At 33.9% G+C, this 20,840-nt stretch overlaps 1 protein-coding gene across 3 annotated transcripts in view; it reads right to left on the reverse strand.

The window, feature by feature from the left end:
- The window catches only part of LOC108972126 (MICAL-like protein 1), a 139,908-nt gene that overhangs the window by 24,906 nt on the left and 94,162 nt on the right, over positions 1-20,840 (reverse strand). For 2 of the 3 annotated variants that reach the window (XM_018938723.1, XM_018938653.1), the window contains exon 5: positions 19,464-19,549. In XM_018938723.1, the coding sequence (XP_018794268.1) occupies positions 19,464-19,549 (86 nt within the window). Of the gene's footprint in view, positions 1-16,415; positions 16,905-19,463; positions 19,550-20,840 lie in introns of those variants that run through there. The other variant, XM_018938861.1, reaches the window with a different exon arrangement.

Consider the following 20,840-nt stretch of genomic DNA (forward strand, 5'->3'; position numbering starts at 1 on the left):
AATATATAATAAAACATAAAATTACTGTATTTTAACAAATTTTTCTGACAGAAATCAGAGAAAATTCGAAAGTCGGAATCGCCGGAGAAATCGATTTGTGTTCATTTCATAAGATCAGAGACCGATTTTTGTGACGTTTTCTCGTGGCATTCATCCATTATATTCACCTTTCAACTCAATTAAAATTTCGAACCCATTTTCACGGCCGATTCTGCACCCATATCCATGTAATAATATTCTTTCAAAAAATCCAATACATTATCTCGAATTGACCGATTAAAAATCGATTTCAGCAAACATAAAATAATTGATAAGGGTAATAGCAGAAAATATTGGTGATTTAGTATATATTTTGGTCGACTAATCCATCATAAAATGGTATCAACCATACTTGTATATTCTTGGAGAGTGATGGTAACAAATATCATTTCCGAAGTCAGTAGAGCAGAAAGTTGATAAACAAACTCGTGTGCGTCATTAAACTGACAGCTCCGATGACTGCTCTAGGAAAAGTATGATACATATAACCACAAAAATATATTATACTAAAGTAAAACATCAAATTAATCAAATCAAAATTTTGGGCTGAAATGAAACTAGTCGGAAAAGTAGTAATTTTCGACAAAAAATTTGGATAGAATGCAAAATATAGAACTTTTGGATAAAAAACTAGTTAATGACTAGAGTTTCAAGGCTAAAAATAAAAAAAAGTCAGAAAAAGATTATAATCATAACACTTTTAAAATGATTTATTTATGACCTTTTTTATTCAAATATTTAGAAAACATGATTTAAATCCGTGGTGGAACAATAATCTTTTGTATTTTTTTTAAACTGGCATAAACTGGTATGAGATCAACCGAAACTTGAAATTTTCCTTGTGTGGCTAAGAAATTAAACCGTCTGACTAGTTGAGATTTGTGGTTGACACTACTTAGTTACGAATATAACCCGGCTTACAAATAGTCCATTGGACTGCTGGGCACATTTTTAAAACAAATATGTAAATTCGAACATGTTTCATACTACTCCATATTGATTTACTGAAAAATTACTAGAAAATCTACGCACACTTTAAACTGTTATCACAATACTTGTCTGTAGTATATTGAAGTACAATAATTAGATGAAGCAATCTCTGGCTTTAGCTGAGTCATAGCTATCATTTTATTTAATTTGCGCTTTTTTTCAAAACCCTTATCTTGCTCTGATTTCGAAATGAACTGAAGTGAATCGTGAAAAACAAGCGGTATTTTTTATAGGTGTGGGTGCTCAATTTATAAAAGTCTCTGCTTTTTTTACGCCAAAACAAGCAAGCGGCGATTAAGTGTATTCAATACAATAATATTGCGCAATGATTGTGATGTGTTGTGATGGTGCGAATCTGTAGCGCATGAAAGGTCACATTGAAATGATTAAAATCGTGATTGCTCAGTTGACTGGCATTTTTCTAGGTTATGCAAATACTCAATTTTGTTTTAAATACTTCATGTAATCAAAGAAAAAATTTTTGGTTAGCCTTGATTTGTTAAATTTATAATAAATTATTTGGTGTACATATATGGTATACTACATGTATACTATATATTATGAATGAAAATTGTAAACATTGCAAGAAGCTTTGGCTTTTACACATTTCTACAAATTTTTTCATGCGTCGATCGCTCACTTTTATATGAAAATGTTTGTGAGATGAATAATAATTTGGTCGAAAATGTAAAACTATTCTATAAAGTGTATTAAAAATAGAAATTAAAGATTTCCAAATATTCATGATTATTCGCTTAACGCCATGCATAAACAATAAGATTCGCAAAGTAAATAAGAATAAGCTCGTTGTTTATATTTATCTGCGGAACGGGAAGAAATATACACATTTTTTTATTAATAATTCAAAATTTGTGAATTTTCAATAGGGTCGCTACAAAAGTAGATCGATAGCGACAATAAACGACGTCATATTTTTCTCCCCTCTTTTGGCATTTCACTTCAGAAAGATTTGTCATGTCATTATGGAAAGATATACGAACCAACAACGAGTGGAACGAGTGTCACAATCGATATATTGAAAACCAAGTTTAGTGAACGTCTTATCTCACGAAATGGCCCAGTCAATTGGCCGCCAGGTCGTGCGATTTGACGCCGTTAGACTATTTCCTGTGTGGCTACGTCAATTCTATGGTCTATGCCAACAACTCAGCGACGTTTGATGAACTTCGTACGAATATCGAAAGTAAAATTGCAGCAGTATCGGCCGATTTATGCTTGAAACTCGTCGAAAATTGGGTTTGGAAAAGAAGCTCCATTCATAATGCCATCTAATGGAACAGGAATAAAGAATTTCTTTGATTTCTTATTATACATAGGTTCGGAAACTTTTGATGTTTACGTTTTTCTTGTTTTTAATAAAAATCGAAAAATTATTATTTTACTTTCGTCAGCAAACATTTTCGGCAATTAAAAATAGCTCTGACTTATTTTTTCTAGAGCACACGACTTTGTTGAACTATTTTAAAATTACGCTTTCGTTTCCCATTAATTGCGTATGAGCGTATGAGCACAAAATTAAAATGCATACTCATTTTTTAATCAATTTGATTTGCAAAAATGCTCAATTAGCCACAGGGTTGCACCTGAGCTGAACTAAATTAAAAAAGCGTAAACTAATGTGCGTGAATAAAAAATTGATTGAATGTAATTATTTAGAAAATGCGTAATGTCAAGCCAACAATTGCTTATAAGCATATTTACAAATACAAAATATAGTAAATACATACATATATACAAGTATATAATGGAAAAGTATGATGGCCAATGTTGAAATGAATGCACTCAGCTGAACGCAGCGTTGACAATCTGAAAGGCTTCACCAGAATTGCAATTATACAAACAATGAACTATTGCACATACCTACCATATTTACAAATCTATAGATAGTATACTTATGTATGTATACAGGTTCATATTATATTGTATATATGTATATATGGCAACAATGTTTATTACAGCTTGCTCATAACAAGTAAAGTTCAAAGGACGTCTACTAGAACCGTTTTTATTACTTTCCGATTTTATATTATGAACACACACACGTAGAAGTATAAATATACGTAGTTCAAATATCTACAGTGAGTGCCACTATAAATCGTATAATAGATTTCTAATTCAAACTATATAAAAAATACTGTGGGCAAAAAATAGTAAGACTTTTTAATATAAATTTCGCACGAAAGGCCATCAGTTGAAATGTTTTTGTTTTTTTTTTTTTTTCTCGGTAGGTATGACTGTCAGTGACATGTGTGCCAAATGTAACAATAAAATAATCATTAGTGTTTATATAAAGTGCATTCACCGATTTTTACGATCAGTGAAATTATTCAACATAGAAGTTCCATTAAATTTTGTGTGAGAAAACAAATTTCTGGTGCCGAAATGGTGATAATTGTTTTTCGCGAGCAAGTGTCTTTGATTGGTACAAATTATTCAAAGAGGGTCGAGAACACGTTGAGGACGAACCACAGCCAGGACGGTCATTAACACCAACTGATGATCAACACGTCAACAAAATACAGGAATTAGTGCTTGAGAATCGACGATTAACAGTCTGAGATCTTACAGGCATTATTGGAATATTGAAAAGATCAGCGAAAACCATTTTGAAAGAATATTTCAGTCTCAGAAAAATAAAAGCACGATTGGTGCCAAAATCACTACATTTTTTCGTAAAACAGTGTTGCGTTACAGTATGTGAAATGATGGTCTCCAACTACCAGGATGTCATGAAATGTATACATGGCGATGAGTCTTGCATCTATGCTTACGACCCGGAAACAGACGATCAATCGACCGAATATCGTGGCAAAGGGAGCCGAAGCCACGTCATTTACATGAAAATCCTTTCAATTATCAAGGTTATGTTGACCGTTTTTCTCTTATCGAAGTTTGTTGCACTCCATATACCTTCCGACAGACCAAACTGTCCACTATTTGAGTGTTATGTGTCTTTTGCGTGAAGCTATTCGCTAAAAGAGGCCGAATTTAAGGGTCGACTGCTCTTGTATGAACGGGTTATTGTCTAAGTTACTAATGTAATCCCGAAGAAATTGTGCAGATCGAGTCACCATAGTATATATGAATGTTCTTATAATGAAACTTTTTTATTTATGAAGAGTATAGTAAAAAGTTCAAGAAAGAGTGCCTGAAAATACACCCGTTTGGCATCAGAGAGATAGCAGATAAACTCAACATCTCTAACGGAACGACTCAACAATTTTCGGTTAATGTTTTGGATATGAGACGTGTCAATGCTAGAGTCCTACCAAAAGACATTCATCTTTAGCAAAGACAAGATCGAGTAGAGGTCGCATAGGATATACTTAACAAGGTAGCTATGGACCCTACAATCATCAAACGCATCTTTACTGGTGGCTAGACATGAGCTTAAGAATATTATATCGGAACTCTGAAGCTAACGTATGACGTTCCAAAAATTAATAGGAAAGGAAAAAGTCGAGTAGAGTTCACAGAAGGAAAATTCAAAATGAAATTTGGATGAAAATTTGTCACGCTGGAATTACCCCAAAGGAGCTTTATTTGAAGACGATAATAAAGATTTGTATTAATACTTAAATTATTTTCTTTTTTTTTGATATTCGGGTCAAATTTAAAAGTTGTGTTAGTTGTATTTCTTATGATTTTATTTTGGTTTATACAAAACCCGTTTTCCAAAATTTTTTTAATGTTGCGCCACTTTTGTGCGTTTTTTTCTATAAAACCGCAAAAACTACTTCGTGATATGGCAAAACTAATATCAAGACAGTGGCGTAATAACTGAGTGTTTTGGGTGTCAAAACCTCTCAGCCAAAATCGAGTAAGTTGAAAGCAAATTAAAACTAAATTGGCAAGAAAAACACGCCCCGGCCACCCATAAAAATATTCTGGATACGCCACTGGGTCAAGAATATAAAATATATATTTTAATAGTAGGTCTTTTCAAAAAAGTATACTTTCTGTGCAGTGTAATTATTTTTATCAAAATTTAAACTTTGCTAAAAATAGAATTCCAGAAAAAAATTTTCGTGCAGGAAATGCCTGAATCGCCCAAGCCATTAATCAGCTGTACGTTCTTCAATGACACTGACTGTATGTACTTATACATATATTGTACACATATAATTTTGCGAGCTTCTTGATACATTGACTCACATGTGGCCTCTGCCAGCACGCATCGCCTCCATGTAATTTCAATAAGTGTTTTTGCAACTCACTTCATTTGCTCAGACGCCGGACGGCGGATGCGACACTTGCCAATGACGCGGCAAGCGTTTTGCATATTGCAAATTTATTTATATACATACATATATGTATAGATGCACCTTTGCATGTGTGTGTGTAGCTACTTATATAAATAAATTTACATTATTATTGCTTCTGGTTCTGCACCGACTCGTTTCCAGTTGTACTTCATTTCATTTTTTGTCATTTTGTTAAGTCAATTTGATTTTCAATCGATGCGCATATGTAAATATGTGCACATGTGTGCGTGTATGTTTTTAAGCTTGCGTCATTTCTTTGCTGCTGCGCCGCTCAAGTACTTTTATGCTTACAGTGGAGAGCAGAATATTCTTGGCAATGCAGTAATAAATTAAATTTTGCGAAATTACACAGCCTTATATACATACATACAAACATATATATGATGGCTATTGCGGCAAGTGAATAGCAATTGGCTATTTGTAGCAAATGCGGTAGCCATGAGAAATTGCATTAGCAGAAGTGCAAAGCTTTTAGTGGCATTTGCAAGACACCAGCATTGAGTATGTGGAGAAATAGAAATAGAAGAAGACTTTGCAAAGACAACTAACTGTGAACTGTTGCGATTGTAACTAGTTACCACATATATAACAACTAGTACTATTGTGCCTAGTTGACAACCAGTTCCTTCAGCGAAAATGACAGTCACCAGCATTGATTGTGGATGCTGGACAATATATTGAGAACTACTTACTATGAACTAGTGCGTTTGTAACTAGTCGTCAACTGAATTAGTTAAAGCGAAAATGCCGAAAGACACCAGCATTGAGTATGGATTCTCTAAAATATATTGGGAACTTAAAAAACTACCATTTACTAAGAACTAGTGCGTTTGCCACTGGTTGCCAACCAGTTCACTAAGCGAAAACGTCAATTGATGTCCCAATTGTTCGTTCGATTCGCCACAGGTTTTGGAGAACAGAAGGTAGACAATGTGTCAAAAAGAAGAAATGCGAGAAAAAATCAAAGTAAGTCAACCGTAACCTTGTATTTCTCGACAACATAATCCGGTTAGACGATAAGACGTAAGTTAAGTGACATTAGTTTAATTTATCGTATTATATAATATATAACCCTCTGAATACCTAATACCTCATACCAAATCTACTTTTCAACTTTGACAGCTAACTGATCGTAGTCAGTTGATCTACGCTAAGAATTATCTCTTAATACAAACAAGTAAGGAAGGACTAAGTTCGGGTGTCACCGAACATTTTATACTCTCGCATCAAATACCGTATTTGTGTAAAGTTTTATTCCGTTATCATCATTGGTTCCTAATGTATATATTATACAGAGAAGGCATCAGATGGAATTCAAACTAGCGTTATATTGGAAGAAGGCGTGGTTGTGAACCGATTGCACCCATATTTCGTACATGTCATTAGGGTGTTAAGAAACTATTATGTACCAAATTTCATTGAAATCGSTAGAGTAGTTCCTGAGATATGGTTTTTGGTCCATAAGTGGACGACGCTACGCCCATTTTCAATTCTTAAAGAAAGCCTGGGTGCAGCTTCTTTCTGCCATTTCTTCCCGCGTTTAACGCACTTTTAGTGATTTTCAACATAACCTTTGTATGGGAGGTGGGCGTTGTTATTATCCGATTTCTTCCATTTTTGAACTGTATATGGAAATGCGCGAATGGAACAACTCTGTAGAGTTTGGTTGACATAGCTATAGTAGTTTCCAAGATATGTACAAAAAACTTAGTAGGGGGCGGGGGCACGCCCACTTTTCCAAAAAAATTACGTCCAAATATGCCCCTCCCTAATGCGATCCTTTGTGCCAAATTTCACTTTAATATCTTTATTTATGGCTTAGTTATGACTCTTTGTAGGTTTTCGGTTTTCGCCATTTTGTGGGCGTGGCAGTGGGCCGATTTTGCCCATCTTCGAACTTAACCTTCTAATGGAGCCAAGAGCCGTGTACCAAGTTTCACATCATGATATCTCAATTTTTACTCAAGTTACAGCTTGCACGGAAGGACGGACAGACAGACGTTCGGATTTCAACTCTACACGTCACCCTGATCACTTTGGTATATATAACCCTATATCTGACTCTTTTAGTTTTAGGACTTACAAACAACCGTTATGTGAACAAAACTATAATACTCTCTTTAGCAACTTTGTTGCGAGAGTATAAAAATAATGATTGTGGACAGTAAAGGCAGCGGCGTTTCGAACTGGCAATCTCAAAACCTGAATCTTAAGCGACAAAAGACTAGACAGTTTCGTGATCTTTACTAGGACAAAGCGCATATAATCATTTGTATGAGTTTTTTAAAGAGACGGTAATTATATAGCGCCGAATGTGATGTTGCAAAACTCTCAACTGTCTGCTGCCGCAGATAAAGAACTTTTAAGCTGGGTACTTCGCATGAAATGCCATGTATTTGTTGGTATTTCTATGGTAGAGTGACTAGAGAAGAGCAAGATATTTTCTGTTGTCTCAAAATTTCCCCTCTGGATTTTGAAGCTTTAGAATAAGGTCGTAAAAGTTTGTGTTAAAACCAGTTCGAGGTCTAACTCTTGTAAAAAATATCGTAATCTTGATTTTCATTGGTCAGATTGAATGGTCTAATATAGGCAATATTTTTTTACATTGAAGCATTGGACAAATTTAAAAAAATGCTGTAGAGATCTGATAGTATTGAGGAGTAAAGAACGTGTACAAAATCGATCGGTAACTCAGAAATTAACGTAACATATCAATTGAGAATCGACGGACCATCAACAAAGATTATTACATAGCGCTATTGGACCGCTTAAAGAACGAAAACGCCAAAAAAAATCCGCATTTGAAGAAAAATATCATTTCACTTCGAAGTCCAATCCACAGTCGTCTAAGTGGAGACTGCACACGATAAACCCACACCAAAGCGAGGAAAAATGCAACTGTCGACTGGCAAGTTTATGAGTTTATATTTTGAGATGCGTTTGGTTAATTTTTATTGACTACCTTGAAAAAGAAAATACTATCAACAATGGCTATGTCGAGAAACGGTCGTATTTGTGAAAAAAAAGAAAGTGCTGTTTCAGCAAGATAATGCACCGTGTTGCAAGTAAGTGAAAACGATGTCAAAAAATCCATGAATTGATCTTCGAATTGCTTCCGCATTCACCATATTCTCCACATCCGGCCTCCAGCGACTATTTCCTGTTCTCAAAGCAACGCTCGTTGGGAAGAAATTTTCGTCGCATGAAGAGGTGACCGGCAAATCTGAGGCCTATATTGAAGCAAAGGGCAAGTCGTAAAACTGATATCGAAAAGTTGGAGGGTCGCTATAATCGTGGAATCACCCTTGAAGGGAACTATGTTGAACGAAAAAACGAATTTTACCAAATAAAAAAGGTGTTTAGTATGATAAAGCAGGAACTTTTCAATTGGCTTGACCAGTACAGACAGAAGGGTATAACTAAATCGACACGGCTAGGCACGTTGATCATTTCAAAGATCACTCAAAGCTAATTTAAAAATCCTTATTGCCGAGTCAAGATTATTTCATAAGTAATATGGATCATATCTTAACTAGCTGGCAATTCTGTTTCACGAGTTCACAAGATAACTTCTTTTTCGATACACGATTCTTTCACACTTCACTAGACATACTTCAAAGTATCGAAAAGCTTCTTATAATTGCAAACTTCTTCATTCGGCATTCTTCGAGCATCACAAATCACATGAACAAGTCGCAATAAAAACACAGCACTATAATTCATCACAATATTTCGACTAAGTACTTCAGGGAACTTACAATTTATATGCAACCAGAAGAACAATAAAAAGAGAAGTCTTTAACGCCGCCGACACTTCAAAGGAGGCCACTGCAACAAGACACCGATCAATAGACACTATCGCAGCGCAAAAATCGAACAACACAACGAAACAACAAAATCCCACTGTTGCTGCTAAACGCTGGTTTAGCTGGTGGTTTCAGTGGGAAAAAACGCGCTGAGAATGTGAGCGCTGGAAAACAGCTTCAGCGTTTTTCTCAAGTCGTTAACTAAGTATGCAGATTTGATGAAATAAACCAAATTGAATATCGCAGTAAACAACTTTCTTGAGAGGAAACGAAGCGCGTAGCGTTTGAGGCAGATCAGAAGACACTAAACCTGAGGAAATAAAACGAAGATAAACGTTTGAAACTGGTTTTCGTTGAAGCGCAAAGGAATAACAAACGCGATTTGTGTATTTTTAACGAAGATTTTTGGGGAAAAAGAAAATATCAGTCTAACAACAAGTAAGCTGTAAGAATGCTCGCAAGTTAATGTGTAGAATGCGAAGTTAACCTCTGGCAGCAGAGCTATATATTTACATGTGCGAAGGTATCTATGAGAAAGTTTTTGATAAGCGTCCAAGTAAAAAGTGTTTAACAAGCGCGCTGGCGCTCACTAACCTCAACTAGGCAGCATCAGCGCATCAACCAGCAAAGCAGTTAACCTCAAAACTTAAGTATTTGTTTACACTGCCGCTAGCATACATATAACAAATGCATAGAAACACGCTGAAAGAGCTCATGCATGATGCTGATGCCCACACCGAGCGGCGGCTGACCTACCTGTTTTCACATGCCCACATTGTCCACTCGCGCAGCGCGCCACCGTACATTGAACTTAGGGTATGCAACGGTGCAGATGATGCTCGTGTCTACACCATTCACCATTTCGATTTTACTTCGTTTGCGCAGCGAGTTGGCAGTCTCCTGCGACGCTGCAAACGCTTATGTGCCAGTGCAGGCGGTTACATGGATGAGAGTGTGGGCTTTGCGGCATTTCGAATTTGTTTTGCTAAACATTTTCGTGCTGATTAAAAGGGCAGTTACCACATTAGTTGCTGATAAATCATAATTTTAATATAAACATTGCCAGTGTCTCATAAGCATATACATACAAGCGGCGGGGGAAACTATTTAATTGCTTTTGTGGTAATAAAAAATGTTTAAAAACATATTAAATTTAAACCGCCAACCATGGCGAATGCATAATTATACATTTCTGCCACTAAAATTTGTCGAAATCGCTGGCATTTACAGCGACTAAAGTAAAAGCGTTGTTGACAGTTGCTTTTTCCGACGTCGTTTTTTTTTTTTAGCATCTCCGACAATGCGAGTGATGTGTGTTTTCTTTTGCGTAAAGTAAAAGTCTGAAATATGCTTTGGCTGTCGGTGGTAAAAGTTGTCATTTATCACTTTGTGCCACAAAAACGCTTTGTGTAGGCAATTATGTATATTTCTTTACAGAAAAGCGCTCATTAAGTGAAATTTTAGTTGTTTTCAAAAGGCAGTCGATATAAAATATTTTTGTGATGAATTCGTTGAAGATTTTATGTCAAGTGATGTGACCTTGAATTTTGACTAAGATTCACCCACAGACTCATAAAAATAAATACAAAAGAATCGATACAAGCAATTGATCCCGATCGTTTAATTTGTATGGCAGCTATTGACTATAGTAGTACGATGTCGCCGGTTCCGACAAATGAGCAGCTTCTTGTGAAGAAAAGGACGTTTACAAAATTTCAGATTGATATTTCATAAACCAAGTGACTAGTCGCGAAACGCATCTGTTTTCGTTACTAAGACCCGACTTTCATGGGACTGGTTGTTAATACTGTTGTTATGAAAGTATTAGAAGGTTGTTTCAAGGGGTTACATCGATTTAGTTTTCAAAAATCACTTTTTCTTTTTTACTGTTTTCTTAAATTCTAAAACACCTCTAAAATACTGTCCTACGCGAAACTGTGGTTTTGTAGTCGGTTTGCAAGATTTCTCGAGCACTACTACAGCGATCTTCATGAAATTTTACACAGACCTTTCAAATACAATTCTTAAAGACTTGTTTTCCCGAGAGGTCACAGAAAATGGCGTCGCAATGGCCGAGTTTAAAATATTTTTTTCCAAAAATTTCAGAAATTTTCTGATTTTTAAAATGGAAATTAAACTAATTAATTATTGAAAACTAAAACAAAAATATTTTTGCAAAATTTTTCAACATTTTCCATCTATTGAGGATTCTTCTTTGCATTTCTATTTATTCTCTATCAGAAACAAAAAGTCAAATTATATAGAAATGAAGTTTAACTATTTCATATTGTTGTGCAAAACTATATTTCCCGTTGCTCGACTCGAAAATTCAATTATGTGGCCACATTTTATCTGCATAAAATGTTAAGGCATAAAAAAGAACAGAAGTAACGGCATGTTTGCTCTCAAAACGTTGGGAACAAAGTAAAAAAATGCTTTTTTTTACATTAAAAGTTGGCCGGTGTTAATGCGACTTAATAAAACAGTTAATGAATTGCCAAACTGATTTTTGACAAAAACTTTCTCGATTTCTCCACGTATTTATGCAAATCGGTAGTAATTAAATGAACTATTCGCTAAAAAAAACAAAATATGAGAAAATGAACAGCAGAAAAACACTCACAAAAACTGTTAGAAGAATAGGGGGTAGCTTAACAAAAGACCATTCCACTAGCACAACTCATAAAACAAAGATTTATGGGCCGTGCAAATATTTTTTTTTAATGATTTGAGAGGAAGATGTAAAACAAAGGAAATGACAATATACATAAGTTATTTGTAGCCATGACAGTTTATTATTATCTTAACAAAAAAGTTGTAACACATAAATTTTTTTTAATTTTTCCCAATATGTAATTAATTTAAGTTTCTTTTAACTTTTCATAATAAATAATTAATTTTTAAACTGCAGGTGTTTACTGTGAATGTTTTGAGATTTTATTTTTAATATTTTTTTTTCCAATTTTAGAGTGTCTTAAACATTATTACTTGTCATATTCCACGAAAATCAATAATAATTTATGGGTGCTAAGGTAAATGAAAATACCGTTTTTGAAATCGTTTGCGCGAAATTGATCTGAGTGTCCACAGTCCAAGAAAAGTGCCGTTATTGTCTAAAACGCATGTTAAAAAAAGACTTCGTTTTGCCAAAGAACATTTAAATTAGTCTTCGACAAAATGCCGGAATAGCTTATGGTCATTTTATGGAAGGTTGTTATATATGGATATATGTAAGACGTCTACCTAATACCGAATACCAGCCGAAATATACAACAAAAATGATAAAACAAGGAGATGCGAGTATCATGAGGTGGGCATGTTTTTCTTGGCAAGATGTAGGACCCATTTATTGGATTAAGGAAAACTTCAGAAAATCATACCGCCGTATGCTAACGAAGAAACTTTGGACTTTCCAACAGGACAACGATCCCAGGTACACAAATAAATTTGCTAATGGAATGGCCGGCACAGTCGCCTGACATCAACCCCCACCCCCTGATTTTTATCCGGCCAAGGACTGTCAATCCCATTAATTTGTAGATTAATGTCAAAGAATCAGTAGCCCAATATAAGCCAACATCAACACGCAACTAAGTGAGCCTGTGAAGAACTCATATTAGTCTGTAGCAATACTACTAAATAAAGGTCACGCAACTAAACACTAATTTCATAAAAAGCCAATATATAAATAATTAAAAAAATAAATAAATAAAAAAGTAAAAAAAAAAGTATAAAAAAAAATAAAAAATTAATAGAAAATAAATAAAAAAAGTAATATCAAAAATATAATAAAATAAAAATAATTTTACTAACTTTTAGCCGAAATCCGGGCTTAATTTGACTGCAGAAATTCTTCATATTTTTTTTTTTATGTACATATGTACATATTTATAATTTATAGAAATTAGTTAAACAATGAGTTTTTTTGTGATTTGTTTAACTTAATGTTAGGGATTTTTTTTTAGTATAAAATTTTTTTTTTTAAAGCGATGTATCATACCATTTTAACAGTTCTGCGTTTGCACATTACTAAGAATTTGATCGCAGCTGCATGTTTGCCACTTCTTAACACATTTTTAACTAATAAATATTTTTTATTTGAACAACTGTTTAGCAGTAAAAAATATTAGAGTATTTAGGTCATATATATTCATATTCAATGACTTCATTATACATATCTATGTAACTATTATAATTCCCTTATTGAAGCAGACATTATGTTAGCTTCAATAATGTGTAACATTTACTAAGAAAAAAAAAAATTTTTTTTCCATTATTTACCATTATATTTGGAAAATTTGTTTCTATTTTTCAACTAGATACATACATACATATATCATATAAATTAACTGATACGTTCTCACGCTAACTCCAAGTCGACAAATGATTTTAGTAGCGCCTTAAATTTCATTAATACCAAACCACAGCGGTTTTATATTTGCCCTTCTTCCTCTTTCCGCTACTTCAATAGCCTTGAAATAAGCAGCAAAAGCAAAGGCAACATTCAAATTTACCACTTCACATTGGCCAAGAGTGTAGGTAACTGCGTACCAATGTACAATTTTTCGTAATTGAGGTGTAAAAAATTGCGTGCCGCAGAGTGGCAAAGCAATAAAACAAAAGAAACTTGTTACTTGGTAACCTAGTGACTTATTTGAATGCAAAACAAAGCAAAAGCAAAAAATAAAAAACAAAAGTCAAAACTGTGTGCAATAGCAAGCCAACAATGGAAATAAAACACAGTTGTGAAAAATTAAATAAACATATATGTAGCATCAAATACTGTAGGCAATGCCATAAGGAGATGCCTATGTTTACACAAAAGGAAAGGCATCTCTGCTGAGTATGCCTTAAAAGTTAGACGCTGTAATGCACTTACAGACATACATATATACAAGTAAATAAAAAGTAAAAGTTTCAAAATGAATTTCTGTATCTTAAGAAGAAAAACTGCATGCCGTTGGGGTTACAAACAAAGCAAATACAAATTATGCTTACAAATATGATATATAAAAGTATGATTTCGCACAGTGCAGAGCATGCAAATAGCAGGAATCTCCAAGTTTATTTATTGTTAACAATAAATCTAGCAAAAAGCACACTAGGAAGGTATAGAAAAAACAAAATATACAACGACTTCCATAATAATATAATGAGTCATGCGGTGAGCGTGTCCGCCGTTGCGGATCACAATCGATGCTTTCGACGTTAGCGCCATGAGCTTGGTGTTGAAACACTAAATATTGCATCGATTTATGCAAAAGCAGGCCAGCAGGGCAATAAACTAGCAGGCTAACCAGCGAGGTAGACCAAAAGATTGGCATGGCATGTCGGAGACACATTAAGTAAATGGAATTTGCAGGCACAAACAAGGCTACGACGCACTGAAGTGTTTAAGGAGTAAATTGCCGGCCAACCGAAGCAGATACTTCTAAAAAGTTACTAAAGATGAATATAAAAATGTAATTAAAGTAGAATGTATAAATATTTTTTATAACTCCCACATGCTGGGCACACGCACTGTTTCCATTACAATGCGTACACGCCACAATTATGCAGAATTTAATTCCAATCAAACAATTCGCATTTACATTTGTATATTTCAGCCTTCATATCCAAAAGTAGCGCCACAAGCCGCTCCCAAAATGTGGCCTAGGCACGCCAACCGCGGCGTCCATGCATGTCGGTCTGGCTAACAGCTAATGAGCAAGCCAATGAATCCATATAAGTAGTTATGGTATACAATACTTTGGTTATTTTTTTATTTAATTCTTTTTTTCGAACTTTTTGCAAACGCTCAGCCGCAATGGAAAATTGCATGACATGAACTAAGCGTTAAACTTCGCTGAGCAGCAAGTTTGCGGAAATTTTTAGAGCGATAAAATGTGAAAAGTCTCTGGTTGAGTTTGCTAATGGGAAATATGATTCGGAAATTTTGTATTTCAAAGAATTTTTATAATTCAGGGGAACTGTAACTGTGGGTTTAATAAAAATTTACGTTGAATTTTTGTAAAAAAAAAAGCATTGCTATTTACAAAGTTTGGCATTTAGTGATTTTTATGTATTAGTCATATAAAATTGCGATTTGCAACTGTAAGCTCCAGGTACATTCTCCTCCACTGTACAGCCTTTTCAAGATTGAGGTTGAAAAACATTATGCCAGTGTTTTTTTTTTTTTTTTTGTAGGACCAGGAGACAAAGCCGAAACTGGCATTAGGTGTATTAGCAAATATGCAATAATCTGTTAAGATCTACCAGTTTGATAACTTACGAATAAGTTTTATTTTTCAATGGTGAAGAATCATTTTCTTTACAAGATATATGTATGTACATATGTAAGATTAAAAAGCAATAACAACCACAACTAATTTTTGAGTTTTTCTTTTCTTAAAAATTTTAAATAAAATTTAAAACTCAAAAAAACAAAGCCGAAGACACAAATAACTTGCAAATAGAAGTCAGCTGTATGACTAACTGTATGTTTTCGTTAGCATACTAATTGACATTCCAATTCACAACAATAAAAATTAAGAATTCCAGTTGGCAAAAGCAAATAAATAATTCTCTTTAGTTTAGGCATTCTTACAAGATTTAATGCCTACTTAMATACATACACATACATATTTACGAATACTGTATTGTGGTTGACCGCGGCCGAGTAAATTCTAATCTTCAGGCAAATGATAAGTTGACTGCGATTTTATGATACCCTCAACCCCACTTAAGTGCATACAATTTGTATTAGTCACCAAGAAAAAAAATATTCAAAAAAAAAAATTAAATCAAAAAGGGAAACGACCTTGTCATCATTATTGCTTTTTCGTTGAGGACTCCACAACACAACGAATCAGTCACCAAGCAAAGTGGCGTAATTTCTTATCATTAACAGAAAACCATGTTTAACTTAATTGCTATTTTTAATATACATACATATCTACATTTACTGATATTAGCGCCATACACAGTAATGTAACGCTCGAATTTATGTCCACAGACCACAGCTTTATTCAATAATTCACCAAACAGTTTGCACCAAAAATGTTTAAAAAAATTCTAGATTTTATTTTCAACATCCAAGTAGCAATAGAAATGCAGCGTGCATTTAACCGCAAGCACAGAATTTATATCGATAAATGTCATGCTAATGAGTCACTTGCCCAGCAAGCGGTCAATTTCGCCGCTAACCTCTGCGTTGCAAAAACAAAATTATAGCGTATTTTTACAATAAATTTGTCAATTTCGTTTTGAGTAGATTGTTTGTGGGCATTAAGCATAAAGCAAAATTATGTTTTACCTTCTCAGATTGTCGTTGCCATGCAAAGCCGGTTAAGCAAACAATACCAGCTGAGCCGCTGCAAACGCCACGTAAGAGTTGGCACACCAAAGGGAATCAGGCACAGTCAGTCAGCGAAGATACAGTTTTATAAAAATTGATATGCCACTTCTTGCAAAATAGTTTAAAATTTGTTTATTTTACTTGCAAACAGCAAACCGACGCAGACCTTCAGACAACAATTACTTTAGATTTCCACTGTTTAGTCTGCACTTCACAACACTTGCTATGCCTGTTTTTCACTTCGTTTTATAAAAGCCGTAAGCAGAGAACTTTGTTTTGTTGGTTTACAATAAATTTATTAAACATTAATCACTGAAATTTGGTTTTTCAATATTTTTGTATTCATTTCCGCACCGAAAATAAAAATTGTTTTGTATTGAAATCAAAATAATGTCAATGCGATGAAGGTGGGCAAACGCACCCACCCAGCAAATTATTTTAAAATGGACTGATTGGAAAAGAGATACAAAGCTGCGAGAGCGCCGCTAACCAATTTGACAGCCGCGACAGAGAACGTATATAACGTTTGCTTAACTGCAGAGGGCGCCTACAGCTGGCTGCCAAGGAAAGACGACAGTTGCGGCATCTGCGCTTGAAATGCTGGAGCAAATTATTGCGCTGTGGTGTGAAACTTGGTATACAGTTATTACAACTAATCCACGCCAGGTGTCGCACAAAACAATTCAACTGTTATACTTGGTAGTAATAAAATGGTAATTTTTTATAATTGATGTGTTTTGTAAAATTGAGGTTAGATTGTGAAAAGAATTTAAAATTATGAAAAAACAAGAGCCAACAGAACATTTTCTGTGAGATCTACATTTTGTATGCTTTTTTGATAAGTGTTGCTTGGGGAAGACTAATAGTTTTTATAAAATTTTTAGTGTTCTCTATATGACACAGCTCTAATTATAGAGTCTCGCATTTATGTATGTGCTTAGTGAGTATTTCCGTATTTTAATTAGTGAAGATTCTTGAGTTTCCGAGCCGTTTTAACGGTTGTTTGGACATGGTATATACAAACAACATACAGTAACACTCCTCTAAGTTCTATTACATACATGTACATATGTATGTATGTCCAAAGGAGAAGACCTCAAGTGAAATGCAACAACAAGAACGACGGAAATCAGCGATTGACCTTGTTCGAATGCCTTAAAAGGTCTTAAGCTGCAAAAACACTAAACGCTAAATAACTAGCACTGCAACCATATAATAGCCTTATATAGTCACAATAGCAACAACAACAACAATAAAAGTTACCAACACGCATGCGTCACAGCAGAGAGGTGGCTGCGCCGATGGATGGCCAATGCTGCCATCTAAAATATATATGACTTACATACAGACAATTGCTTTTTAATGTGTGTACAATCATTCACAACAAAAACAACAAGTTTTTGCAGCCAGCAATGCACATGTTCTACCGATTTGTTGCCGCAGTCGAGAATCTGCGCCGTCGGCTAGAAGTCTGCGCATTTTCTGGATGTTATTTGGCCAGCAGTTGCAGTTGCAAGTATTTTGTTGCAACTAAACTGTTGTTGGAGTTGTTGTTGTTGCTGTGGAGCTCTGTAATTGCACATAGTGTCTGTTTGTGTTGGCGAATTACCTTTCTTTCGCTATGTTGCAGTCAGTGGCTTCTCTGGAACGCTTTGCCTGCATTCTCTATTGGCAGCCTTAGAGTTCTGCTTGCCACTTTGGCTCTGGGCTGCTTTCTTGCATAAACTCTTTAAGAACGATTTGCTTCTTTTTGCGCCGCTTGCAAAGTGGGGAATTGTGCCAATGTGTTAGCAGGAATTGACTGCGGAACGCACAAGTCAAGGTAAGTCTAGATAAGGTATGGATCGCAGCAAAGCATATACATATGTATGTATGTACTTAAGTATGTACGGTGCTATGTGCGTCAGTTAAAGACAGACATATTTACATGCATACGAGATACAAATACATTTGGGAGCTTATAACAAAAAGACATTTCGGATTTCGGAAGAATTAGTAGCAGACTGTTCTCAGTATTTTCAGAGTAAAATTTTAGAATATTCGATACTTTTTGAAAATAACGATTATGTGGCACGAAACGACAATTGGTATCGGACTGTTCAGAGTAAAATTTTAAAATTTCGATACTTTTTAAAAATAACAGTAAATATTTGGTATCGATTTTTTGTGATTATGTGACACGAAACGAGTTTAGAGGCAAACTGGCTATTTAGGTTTGCAATTATAGGCAAAATTGTTAGTGAAAAAGCGCCCACCACTTCCAAATTCCATAGAACTTCTTCAGAAAAAGGTCATGCTTATGCTTAAAATAGTAGAAATTGAGAGAAAAACTTAAAGAAGCAAAATTTGAGGTAAAGGCAAGCCAAGAAGAAGTAATATTAAAAAAATTTGAAAAATTTAGGAAGATAACCATTAATGTTAAGTAATATAGAGAGACAAATAGAGCATAATAGTATTAAGAGAACTAAAAACAATTTACAATAGAAATATAAACCAAAAATATGAAAAATATACAATGAATTATGAGCAATGAATGAAAATATAAACTACTGCAGGCAGATATAGCAGTAAATTTGAAAATCGCAATATAAAGTTAACCGAGATTAGACACTGAAACAATTAAGAAGAACATCTTAATTACATCGAGACAGGCAATATTGATTAAGCCGAAAATTATTTTGAAAGCAAATACATTTTTTTGAATAACAAAATTTACATTGACCAATAGTATAATATATCGTCACCTAAAATGCAAAATAACGTAACATCACTTTTCGTTAATTAACAGGTGAAGAGAAAACAATATAATAGAAACCATATTGAAATATATTTGAGTTTTCGTAATAAAAGGGTTATATTTTGGTTATTATATCAAATGACGATTTTCAATTTTTTTGGAAACATGTTGTTATGCGTTTTAGCTGACGATATACATATATGAGGATCGATAGGTGGGAATGTAGAGAGTTCCAAAGAAATGAAATTAATATAATAACGGTTTCTTACCTTTGGCGGTGGTCCAGCTGCCTTCGTGATTTGCGTCTTTTCCGCAGATGCTGCTGGCGATGGACGTTTCAGTCTGTTGGGGGAATCTGCAAGGAAAAGGAAAAAAAAAATATAGCAGTTACAAATATTGTTAAACATACTATGAGAATAGCTCTAAAAATAAATTTATTAAAAGTTCTTCTGAGCGCTTTTCAGAATTAATTTTAAATTTATTTCAAATTAAAAAAAAAACATGTTTATTTTTTAACTATTTTATAATTAAAAAATAAAAAAACATCCGTTTTATTGTGCATTTTTAACTTTTTTCAACCATACACTACAAAAAAAATTAAATTTTTTCCTTGCAACAGTTTTCATGCCACTGTAAACGTATTAAAACTCGACTATATGGTAAAGCATGAAGCCTAATACAATACTTGCTAAATATAAATGCAAATTTACAACAAAAACACAGATCAAATTCGTTTCAGATTACCTGTGATACACATATAAACATAAAAAAGTTTATCTCAGCAGGTGTTTCACTTCACCAACATCAGAAAAAGCTCCGCAACGATGGTCAAAAGCTCCGTAAAGGAAGCCAAAAGCTCCGAGCTGACGCAGCCAACAAGAGTCTCACAAATTTTATTGCAGCGGCATTTACAAAATTTACAGATATTATGGAATTCCACTTTCTTCCCAATTATTTGACATATTTATGCATTTGAGTACTAATATTTCTCCATATTACACATAAACCTTTTATTTTTGTATATTTGTTTATTTATCACAATATTCACTATTTCAGTTCTTTCAATATTCGCGAGCGTTTGAATGGCGGAAGAACTTTGAGGGAGCGCAGGTTTGCATTTTTTATGACAATTGGAAATTGTGGTATTCACAATAGAATAGAAAATTTTATTAATTTATATTAATTAGGCAAAAGTGGATTTAATAATATATATGTACATATAACACATGTATAAAAATACATAGCAATAAAATTAATAGAGTTGCCATGTAAAAATAGCATTGCTTAAAAAAAACCAAGGTAATAAAAAAATTCAGACCATATAAAATTTGTATGCCAATATGATAATAACTCTAAAGAAGGTTTTGTTTATGGTTGCCATGTTAAACTTAATACATCACAGTATATCAAGATATTATGTATTTATTAAGGCAGTCAAATATATTTTTCAATGACATAATTTTTTTCTTTAAAAACAAAATATATTTATTTTTTGTATACCTCAACTTGTTGGCAAGTCTGGTGAAAATACCAAAACAAATATTGCAATATATTTTAGTAATATTAAATTTTTAAACAAAAATTTTATCGTTAGTAATATTATCGAAAATATTATATTTTTTAAATTGTATTGCATTTAAAAAAAC

Source organism: Bactrocera latifrons, unplaced genomic scaffold (assembly GCF_001853355.1).
Source record: "Bactrocera latifrons isolate USDA-ARS-PBARC rearing strain unplaced genomic scaffold, ASM185335v1 scaffold_0, whole genome shotgun sequence".
Lineage (NCBI taxonomy): Eukaryota > Metazoa > Arthropoda > Insecta > Diptera > Tephritidae > Bactrocera > Bactrocera latifrons.